The following is an 11,323-nucleotide window of genomic DNA, read 5'->3' on the forward strand; positions in this document are numbered from 1 at the left end:
ACCACCCACAGAGCCAAAAGCCATTGATGGATGGATGAAAACACACAGATAAGGACTCCCACATGGGGCCTCCCCTCCCTAGATGCAGATTATGTGCTGTGCGCAGGGCTCCACCATGCATAGGGGCCTCTGTTTTGCGTGCATACGCGCATTAAAAATGAAAATGAATGAATGAAAGTCAATGATGTAAAATGTTGTGATGAGGTGTGGCCTCAAAATAAAATTCTGCTTTGGGCCCCAATTTAGCCCCGGGGGAGCCCTGCTCCCACATTTTGCAATAAATAGAGGTTCCCCCGACTACGTGTAATGCCTTGGTGTGTTTACTGTACCACATATTCACACAATATATGGGTTATACTTGTATAACGCTTTTCTACCTTCAAGGTACTCAAAGCGCTTTGACAATATTTCCACATTCACCCATTCACTCACACACTGATGGCGGGAGCTGCCTTGCCAGGCCCTAACCATGACCCATCAGGAGCAAGGATGATGTGTCTTGCTCAAGGACACAACGGACGTGACAAGGTTGGTAGAAGTTGGGGATTGAATCAGGAACTCTCAGGTTGCTGGCACGGCCACTCTCCCAACTGCACCACGTCGTCCCCAAATCAATTGTCAAGTCTCAATTACACAAACATACAAGTCACCAAACCAGGGCCGCCCCAGGCTAAATTGGGGCCCTAAGCAAAATGTTATTTAGTGGAGTCCCCTCCCCCAATAAACATGATTTCACACTTTTTTTTTAACAAAACTTTAATTCAATTTGATACATGTTTTGGGAAAGACATTGTTGAATAATTGTCTGAAAACCTTCCAGACACAACTGCGACCTGCGATCAAAGTTATAATATATTATAAGAACAGCACTAAGACTCTGCACCATGAGAGACACTGAAAACTATTACATTTTTATCAGTGACAGAGCAGGAAAGGGCTAGGAATACATTTGCGCCCTGTTATTACATGCAGTTGTTCATGCAAAACAGGGCCCCCCAGGGATCGTGGGGCCCTACGCACAGTGCCTGTTTTGCCTTTTTTTTTGGGGGGGGGGGGGGGGGGGGGGGAGTGCACAAAGCTTATTATTACTGTGGATTCATTCACATAGAAATCCAAACCATTTGTTTACAATTCATACAGATATTCTTCCAATTATTCAACGACGCGTTGCAATAAATGTGACCTTGCACGAGATTATTGACGCCAGACGTTTTAAGTGTTGCAATATAAAGACAGAGTTTTATTATTTTAGGGAGAAAAAGCTCCAAATGTTGTCCCAATAAATCATGTTTAGCAGAGGAATTGATTGGAGTTCATCCCCTTCGGGAATTGTAAATGTACACATGTAAATATATACATGTATACATACAAATGTATACATATACAGTCATAGGCGCCGATCTACATTTCTGCCAGTGGGTGCTCGGTGTGTGTGTGTATTAAAAAAAATAAAGACGTTCAGCGAAGTTAATATCCCATATGATTTGTGGCTTTATTATTTTGTAAAACGGACCAAACTCGGCACAAAATGAACTACAACAAGATTGATTTTTCAAAAATTATTTTAAAGATTGAAAGTTGCCATCAATCCCACATGGGTGCTCGGCACAGTCTGTGGGTGCTCGGGCCCCCGAAGCCCCCACGGGATCGGCGCCTATGTATACAGTATATAGCCTACAGGTATTGTAGCCCCACCGAGTGTGTGAGCATTGATACATTTCAACTGGAGATGTCGATAATATCGGGCTGCCGATATTATTGGCCGATAAATGCTTTAAAATGTAATATCGTAAATTATCGGTATCGGTTTCAAAAAGTAAAATTTATGACATTCTAAAACGCCGCTGTACACGGACATAGGGAGATGTACAGAGCGCCAATAAACCTTAAAGGCTCTGCCTTCGCATGCCGGCCCAATCACATAATACCTACGGCTTTTCACACACACACAAGTGAATGCAAGGCATACTTGGTCAACAGCCTTACAGGTCACACTGAGGGTAGCCGTATAAACAACTTTAACACTGTTACAAATATGCGCCACACTGTGAACCCACACCAAACAAGCATGACAAACACATTTCAGGAGAACATCCGCACCGTAACACAACATAAACACAACAGAACAAATACCCAGAACCCCTTGCAGCACTAACTCTTCTGGGACGCTACAACATACACCCCCGCTACCCCCCCCCCCCAACCCCGCCCACCTCAACCTCCTCATTCTCTCTCAGGGAGCGCATGTCTCAAATTCCAAGCTGCTGTTTTGAGGCATGTTTAAAAAAATTATGCACTTTGTGACTTCAATAAATATATTTTTTTTTCCATAACTTCAGTTGATTTATTTTGAAAAATCTTGTTACATTGTTTAATGCATCCAGCGGGGCATCACAACAAAATGAGGCATAATAATGTGTTAATTCCACGACTGTATATATCGGTATCGGTTGATATCGGAATCGGTAATTAAGTGTTGGACAATATCGGAATATCGAATATCGGCAAGAAAGCCATTATCGGACATCTCTAATTTCAACAGTCCCAAAAACATCAGAAAATGTATGTTTTTGTTTCAATATTGCACCTCTTGGAGGTCAGTGGAAGTTTGCATTTTTTATACAAATTCTAAATTCAAAATAACTTTGCATCATTTCAAGACTTCCCACGAGGCACATAAGCACAGACCGTAACCACAGCTTGGCAAACAATGCATGACCTGGCAGCAGGTTGCTGCTCTTTTCCCTTGCTTATGAGGCGATGAGGGGACACAGAAACCTTGTCAGCACAGTCAGTGATCAGCTGACAACACATTCTCACAGTTTCTTAAAGGCCGTCTGATCTGTTCAATCCTCTTAACCCGTTAACTTGGCACTCACCGTGTTCCTCCCTGCTCCTCCAAACATTTGGATTTGTCTGAAACAGCTGCAGAGCAACAATGATGGCTGCATGTGTTGTTAAATAGTCCCCTCTGAATGAGAGCAACGGTTCACGTGTGAGTCCAAAGAGTGCAGATCGTCATTTCCTGTCTTTGCAGTTGGCCTATTGGCAATGATACAGGAGAAGGTTAAACTCCAGCATGACACGAAAACAATTTAAGTACTTCAAATTGTGATTACACACTAAAGTGAATATGTGTCTGTTTCTGGTCTTGCATAGACACCATTCATATCCTCTACCATTGGTGTACCATTTGCAACAGTAGATTGCTATAGCTAAAAGCATTTCAAATGCATTTCAAATGTCAAACAATGTAGAACTGCATTATTTAGACGGATGAAAAGGCGGTTAGCAAATGTGATCACATATTGAAAAGTACGCTGGATATCGTTTATTACCATCACCATTCTACAAAATGACAACCAATTTTTGATTTTCATTGTAAGTGTTCAACCAATTTCTAGCTAATAATTGCATTACTTTCACAGTAATTTGCATAGTAATCAAATGTGAAAAATCTTTACAGTAATATACCGTAACAGCAGAGTTGTGATTTTACAGCTAACAATAAAAAGACAAAATTATGAGATAAAAAGTCATAGTTGTGAGATAATTTGAAATGTGAGATAAAAGAAAAACATAATTATGAGATAAAAAATTTGAAATTATGACATAAAAAGTCATAGTTACGGGATAAATTCAAATATGACATTAAAAAAAACATATTTGTGAGATAAAAAGTGAAAAATTATTAGAAAAAAAGTGAAAAATTATGGATAAAGATTTGAAACTATGAGATTAAAAATCTTAATCATGAGATAAAAACAATATTTTTTTCTCATAATTTTGACTTTCTATTTCATGATTAGGTCTTTTTACATGCACCTGGGGATAGGTTGATTGGCAACACTAAATTGGCCCTAGTGTGTGAATGTGAGTGTGAATGTTGTCTGTCTATCTGTGTTGACCCTGCGATGAAATGTCTGTGTGTGTGTGTGTGTGTATGTGTGAGTGTGTGTGTGTGTGTGTGTGTGTGTGTGTGTGTGTGTGTGTGTGTGTGTGTGTGTGTGTGTGTGTGTGTGTGTGTGTGTGTGTGTGTGTGTGTGTGTGTAAGGGACAAGAGGTAGAAAAATGGATGGATGGATCTCATAAGCATGACTTTTTATTTAATAATTTTTACTTTTTTATCCCATAACTTCGACTTTGTATCTCATAATTATGACTTACCACTGGGGTTGTTTTTTTTTTGTGGTGGAAACAAGCTCCAAAAAGTTACAACTACATTTTGTAACTGTAAATTGTAAATGTATTGTTTTCATTTTTTGCTCTCATTTGAACAGCATACTGCCACTTACTGTACAAGAGTGTGCAACGTAGTCCACGGAACCCCTTAAGGGACAAATCAGTGTGAATTTACAGTAATGCCGCCCGAATGCAGCTGAGTTAGGCTCCAGCACCCCGCGCGACCCGAAAGGGACAAGCGGTAGAAAATGGATGGATGGATGGGTGTTGTGATATTACAGAGGACTATGATTACAGTAGTTTACAGTAAAATAACATTTAGTTGCTGTGAAATAAAAGGGTATCCTATTTTGTATTGTCATTAGTTGTTTCAGAAAATTTACTGTGAATAAATATTGTTAAATGCTGTGAAATCCTAGTACATTTTTAAAATTCAAGTATCCATGGATTGGTAAATGTATCCCTCATCATACTCTCCACTTTTCCTGTCACTGAGCAACACCAAAATCAAGTCCAGGTGGAAGAGACAATACTGGAAAATTTACAAATGTTTCATTTTAACATTATGAATATGACAGCAAGAAATATTGTCATGACATGCAGCTGGACACCCAAAGGCCTTTGGATGACTCCATGCTGCAAAATATTAACTTCTAATTTCCCTTTCTTTTCCCTGCAGAAACCACTGTGCTTATGTGGTCCAGAGAAATATCACATGCACCATGCAGGATGGAGTGGCAACATATGTGAAGGCGGAATACACGACTAAATGCATCTGGGGACAGAAATGTCCTGTTGTCATGTAAGTTCATACACTAATAAACACAAATATACAGTACGCCACTATTATAAATGCACAGTAAAATGTAAAGGTTTTTATAGCATCAATGCTGCCCTCTAGTGTTAAAATGTACTTTTCCAGAGAAGTGCAGTGGAAACGTAATAAGTTTCAATTTCAAAAGAACGAATATCACGAGCACTGTGGTTTATTTATTTATTTGTTATATGACGGATGAGAGACATGTTTGCCTGTGTATTAATACAATATATGATTAGCTGAGTCACTGTCTTAAATTATATTCATTTTGACGCAGATGTCTGCTTGATTTCAAACTGTGTGACTCTTTGATTTGAATTTCAAAGGCCCATTTGTAATAACATTCTGTGTCTCACAAGGGAAATTAAAGGAGCAGATTTTCTCCCACCCAAAAGATAAATCAATTCAGTGTGTGTGTGAGATGAGATGATCCTAAACAATCAAAAGGAAATCTGAATTCAGAAAATCATAACACTAACATCCAATAATGACCCAGGTTCAATCCCTCAATCCTAATGCCTCGTCATTTACATTACACTTTAGACTAAACCCTAATCTCCCTCTAATCCGTGTTTAATCCCACAGAGAACAAATACATCCTGTTATCTCTGTCCTGTCTTTCCCATCTCTCCGTCAGAACTCCTGACTTGTTGGTGTTAATTATTTCAAACAAAGACCAAATTAGTGGTGTGAAACAACATGACTTAAAAAAAAGTAACTCTGAACATGTTTTCTATTTAGGTACAGAACGTTCTACAAACCAACATACAAAGTGGGTTATAAAACAGTGACTGAGCTGGAATGGAGATGTTGCCCCGGCTTCTCTGGGGAGAACTGCTATGATGGGCCTGACATGGGAGCTGCTTTGCCACATCGCCCTGAGATAAAGGGTGTTCCCCATGGCCCAAGAATCCCAATTGACCACTGGCCTGGAGGAGCGCAGCTGGAGCCTGGAAAACCTTACCCCGGTCTGCCTGATCACAGATCAGTACCCAGTGGACAGCTGCCTGTGGGGAAACCAAACAATGGTGAGACATCCAGCTGTGTGTTGTAATTATGCGGTGATATGATTAAGCATCAGAACTTTGCTCTAAACAGGGAACAAATTTGGGATTTCCGGTGTGACTGGTGAACGTTTGGATCGTATGGAGGATGATCTACGGCGCCTAACTCAGGGTCTTGATACTCTCAATGGGATGGTGGCGGGTCTGGAGGAGCGACTGCGTACATCTCTTCGGGAAGACACCAACAAGATCCTGGTGTCCGTTCTTCCCTACACGCCACGAGGTCCTGACTCAGCTGTCGGACACGGGTTGATCCCCGATGGGCATCCTGCTGTACTGGAAGGGGAAGAAAGCTTCAATAGATTTGGGGACCTTGCAGGGAGGGTGACAGAAGTGAAGGATGAGCTACGGGCCAAGACACATATATTAGAGGAGATTCAGGTTTGTGGCATGCCGTTGTGCTAAATAATTAAATGTCTCAATCTGATATTGTCCTCACCTATTTCTTAAAGGGAATGGTTCTAGGCCATGATGGGCAGCTGAAGAGACTACTGGAAGGAACAAGAGGAAGGCCCATTCCCAGCCCTGGCTCAGCGCTTCTGGATGACATCCTTGATGCCAGGCTGGCCGGCATTCAGGCAGAGATCTTGGATGGATTTGAGCGCCGGCTCACTCGTCTGGAGAACCACTGTGAAGAAAAGATTGGGGCAGTGCAGAGACAATGCCACAGGGAGAACATAGATGGCCAAGAACAGATGCAGCAGTCCCTTGATGGAAGAGAGACTGGATTGAGAGCAGAGTTGGGCTCTTTGCAGGCTCAGATACAAGGCCTAACACTCACAGAGAGCTGCTGTGGACAGGTATTATCAAAAACACATTTGATTTAGTTTGTAAAGAAAAAACTGAATGTAATAGTATATTTTCAGTAAAACATCAAATACCTTAAAACAGGGCTAGTCAAATAAACTGTTTTGGAGGCCACATTTCCAGAAAGCTAATGGCTGGGGGGATGGACTTCTTCTTTCATTTTTATTTTGTATATTCCTGAGAACCAGCATCCTTGATTCGATTTTTGTCCATTTATTTTGTCAGCGTTACCAAATAATTTTAAAAAAGCCCTGTTTTTGAAGGACCTACGGCCAAAACGCTAGTCAAAGATCGTCTACATGACATTGTTTTTAGGAATCTCCTGCAAAGTTGTTAGTCTCTTTCAAGTTGTTTAACTGAAATTTCCAGTTAAATAGTCCTGCCCTAAAATAATGAAAGCAATAAAAAAGCAATATTTATGAAGGATAGTCCTCTACCAATGTCATAAGGCAATAGAACCATGCTATGACACCATCCAAACACCAAGAAAGATGATTATATTAATACATTTTTCCCGCACAATAATTACATTATTATGTTTCTGTGACAATCATTGCAGGTAACCAGCCTCTCTCAGCGTGTTCTTCTACTGGAGGAGTCGGTGAAAGGTCTCACAGAATCCCAGAGACAGCTGCAGTCATCCCTCAATGAGCAGAATATCCACGTGGAGACGCTGATTGAGACCCGCTTGGTAGACATAGAGGGTCGTCTCAATTCTACAGAAGGTGGAACGGATGGATTCCATGGTGGTCTTGATGGCTTCAGGAGCATGCTGGACGACAAGTTGAAAACCCTAGAGGAGAGGGTTTTTGTGGCTGTTGAAGAGCTGAGCAACGCCACTGTACCGGCACTTTTAGAGGGCCAGGCGGTCCCGGCCCTGGAGTCTGAGATCGAGTCTGTGAGGAGGAGATTTGATGAAAATCTGGATGGCATTGAAAAACGCCTCATAGACCTGGAGCTTCTCTGCACCTCCTCCTGCTCGCCTTCTACTCCTCCAGCAGGGGGTGTCAGAGGGAGTGTGGTGGGAGAGCAGTGTGAGGAGATGGAGAAAAAGATGACAAATCGCTTGGACTCTCATTCCAAGCAGTTGGATCGTCTAAACAACACACTGCAGAACCTGCTCTTCCGCATTGCCCAGGAGGCGGCTGGTGACTCGGTCTATGGTGAGATAACCCTGCTGAAAGTCAACATCAACTCCGTCAACCGCACCCTCAAAGGCCTCAAGGATTCTATTAGTTTTATTGCAAGTGAGGTTGGCCATGCCAATTCCACCTGGGAACAGCGGGAACACCAGCTGGTCAATCAGGTACAAGGAATCACCAAAATAGTGGGCCACCAAGCCTCTCTGCTGGGGTCTGGGGAACGGCATCTAGCCCAGCTAAAGGGGGAACTTGTGGCCTTAAAGAGACAGCTCAGTGGGGAGCTTCAGGGCTGCCGGAGCACAGCTAGAGAAGTTCAGAAGGAGGTTATGGACGTGGATAGCAGGGTGAGCCACGTAGAGGGTCAGTGTAGCAATTTGGGGCAGCTGGCGGAGCAACTGGAGAGGATCAGGGCAGAGCTTGAGAGACACTCAGACTCTTACCTGGCTCAGGTGAACGGCACCCTGGCCGACCATTCAGAGCAGCTTGCTGAACTGAAAGGAGAAATCAAAGACTGCGAGCCAAAGCAGGCAGCATACCGGAAAGGAGACCAGTAGTAGCTTGAAAAAAGAGGCTTGTGTGTCTTTTTCAATTGGCTCAAGTGATGTCTTCTGCTTGCTTCCCCTCCTTTCAATTTCCATCTGCACAAATGCAAATTAATTGGAGCGGTGAAAGCCATTTCCCATAAGCCCTCCACCGCAGTGCCTCCAGATGTCCTGTTTGTGTAGTTCAGCCAAATGAGGAGGGCACACGCACTTGCACACAAACACACACACACACACAAACACACACACACACAAACACACACAGACATTTCAAAGACACACCTATGGCTGTGTATCACTCCCTACATTTGTCATCTTTTTAACTTATATGAAGCGACTGTATTGTTATGAATTAGATATGTTTGTGCAAGAATGAATGACCTGGGACTAACACGACATTGCTACGGGTTTTTGCTGACAAGCACAAAAAACACTTTCTGTGTGGAAAATTCTTCATAAAAAAAAAAGTATGTTATTTCAATGTGGTGCTATTTACGTGCTTGTAAACATCTGCCATGTACACATGTTAAAATATGTATTTCTCCAATGGCTGGTGTGTTTGTTTCTGTGTACTTCAGGTAATAGAGAATTTCTGGCTCCATCTTTTAAAAAATAATTGGTTTAAATTAGGGCTGTAGTGGTTATTCAATTAAATAGATGTAATGAGATAAAATAAAATAAAAAGTACAACTTTGACTTATATTCTGTTGCTGCAAATAATCGTTTAATGAGTATAACTAATGGAAATTGATAAAATCAGGACCGCATGGAGTACCTGGAACTTTGAATAAGCAGACATAGTTTTAATATGGCCACTGCAAGAGCGCACGCAGATTCTATTTGTTATTAATGCACACATGTTAAAAGTTAAATTTAAATGTTGATCATGTGCATTTATTAGAAGAAAGGATCAATGGTATGGCAAATACAAACTATTATCCCAAAAATAGACATTAAGGCTATAAAGTGTGTTTTATGTGATTACTCACTTAATTAAATAAATAAATGATAAATGGGTTATACTTGTATAGCGCTTTTCTACCTTCAAGGTACTCAAAGCGCTTTGACAGTATTTCCACATTCACCCATTCACACACACATTCACACACTGATGGCAGGAGCTGCCATGCAAGGCGCTAACCAGCAGCCATCAGGAGCAAGGGTGAAGTGTCTTGCCCAAGGACACAACGGACGTGACTAGGATGGTAGAAGGTGGGGATTGAACCCCAGTAACCAGCAACCTTCCGATTGCTGGCACGGCCACTCTACCAACTTCGCCACGCCGTAATAATTGATATATTACTCGATTAATTAAATAATCGATAATTGAATGTATTCCAAAGTGTCCAGCGTTGTGCATTTTAGGAACATTTGGAATAAAATTGACATATAGTGATTGAGCAGCACAGAGTGGACTGTTGTTACTATATTCAGTCCATTGCAAATGTATTTATAACCCCCAGGCCTAAAATTATGCAACAGAGCAGATATTGAGTTTATAATTGAGGTCATTATAGATTCGATTTTGCTTTGAGGTTTCAATATTTGGTCATTTTCTAGGTCTCATATTTTTTTAATAAAGGTCAATACTAACGCTAAACACTATAGCATATGCATGATGTATTAGTGTTAGAGTAAACAGAGTATATATTTATAAATGTGTTTGTAGAACACAATAATTCATATATTGTACATGAATGTTCCGATACAATTTTCTGGCCTGAAATCTGATACGATTTTGAGTTTGCTACTTTGACAGTTATTATAGATTAGAGAAAGGGAAAAAAAAGTTTTTTCCCAAGTAACTAACGTAAACACAATCCTTTTTAGGGTTAAATGATAAATGATAAATGGGTTATACTTGTATAGCGCTTTTCTACCTTCAAGGTACTCAAAGCGCTTTGACAGTATTTCCACATGCACCCATTCACACACACATTCACACACTGATGGCGGGAGCTGCCATGAAAGGCGCTAACCAGCAGCCATCAGGAGCAAGGGTGAAGTCTCTTGCCCAAGGACACAACGGACATGACTAGGATGGTAGAAGGTGGGGATTGAACCCCAGTAACCAGCAACCCTCCGATTACTGGCACGGCCACTCTACCAACTTCGCCGCGGTTCATGGTACGGACCCTGCTGGAATTCATGTGCCTCCTGCATGTGCTTGTGGTTATAACAAGGAATTCAGAGATGAGCGTGCTTACATTTTGAAGGAATCTTTCAAGTGAGTTCAACCTTGCCCTCCTGAATACACTGGGACACAGCTGTTGTAAAAAACCCATTCAGTTAAAAAAAAAGGCTCCTGTTGGTCTGATCGGATCCCACGATTCGGATCGGGAGGTCTCCAATAGAAATGAGTATTCCTGTAAATATGGCTTATTTTCAGAACAGTATACAGTTTGGTCCAGAATTATTTGGAGAGCCTTTTTCTAATTATTTTGAAATTAAAATGGATTTCACAAGGGATCCAATAGAAAGCATGTCAGTGTAAACTCTCAGCTTTAAGAGGTATTACAGAAACAGTGCATCTACTATTTAGGCGTTGCAACCATTTTTAGAGATCATCTCCATGTTAATAGACATGTAAATCAGGGGTCCCAAACTCAATTTAACTGGGGAGTGCTGGAGGTAGAGTTAGGGTGAGGCTGGGCCAAAGGAAATATTTACTTTAGAATCCCGTTCTAACCATGTGACTCAATTTGTTAACGACAGTACTTTTACCAGCAGTTAGTGACCCTCCAACACTCCGGCTTGCTTACAGGAAGT

The 11,323-nt window shown here is 41.4% G+C and overlaps 1 protein-coding gene across 2 annotated transcripts in view; it reads left to right on the forward strand.

Moving 5' to 3' along the window:
- The window catches only part of LOC133653081 (EMILIN-3), a 47,101-nt gene extending 38,023 nt beyond the window's left edge, over positions 1 to 9,078 (forward strand). For both annotated transcript variants that reach the window (XM_062052086.1, XM_062052085.1), the window contains 5 exons: positions 4,862 to 4,984; positions 5,741 to 6,027; positions 6,098 to 6,444; positions 6,516 to 6,863; positions 7,430 to 9,078. In XM_062052086.1, the coding sequence (XP_061908070.1) occupies positions 4,862 to 4,984; positions 5,741 to 6,027; positions 6,098 to 6,444; positions 6,516 to 6,863; positions 7,430 to 8,566 (2,242 nt within the window). In that variant the 3' untranslated portion in view covers positions 8,567 to 9,078. The remainder of the gene's footprint in view (positions 1 to 4,861; positions 4,985 to 5,740; positions 6,028 to 6,097; positions 6,445 to 6,515; positions 6,864 to 7,429) is intronic.
- Positions 9,079 to 11,323: the final 2,245 nt, after the last annotated feature.

This window comes from Entelurus aequoreus, linkage group LG07, assembly GCF_033978785.1.
Source record: "Entelurus aequoreus isolate RoL-2023_Sb linkage group LG07, RoL_Eaeq_v1.1, whole genome shotgun sequence".
NCBI classification, from domain to species: domain Eukaryota; kingdom Metazoa; phylum Chordata; class Actinopteri; order Syngnathiformes; family Syngnathidae; genus Entelurus; species Entelurus aequoreus.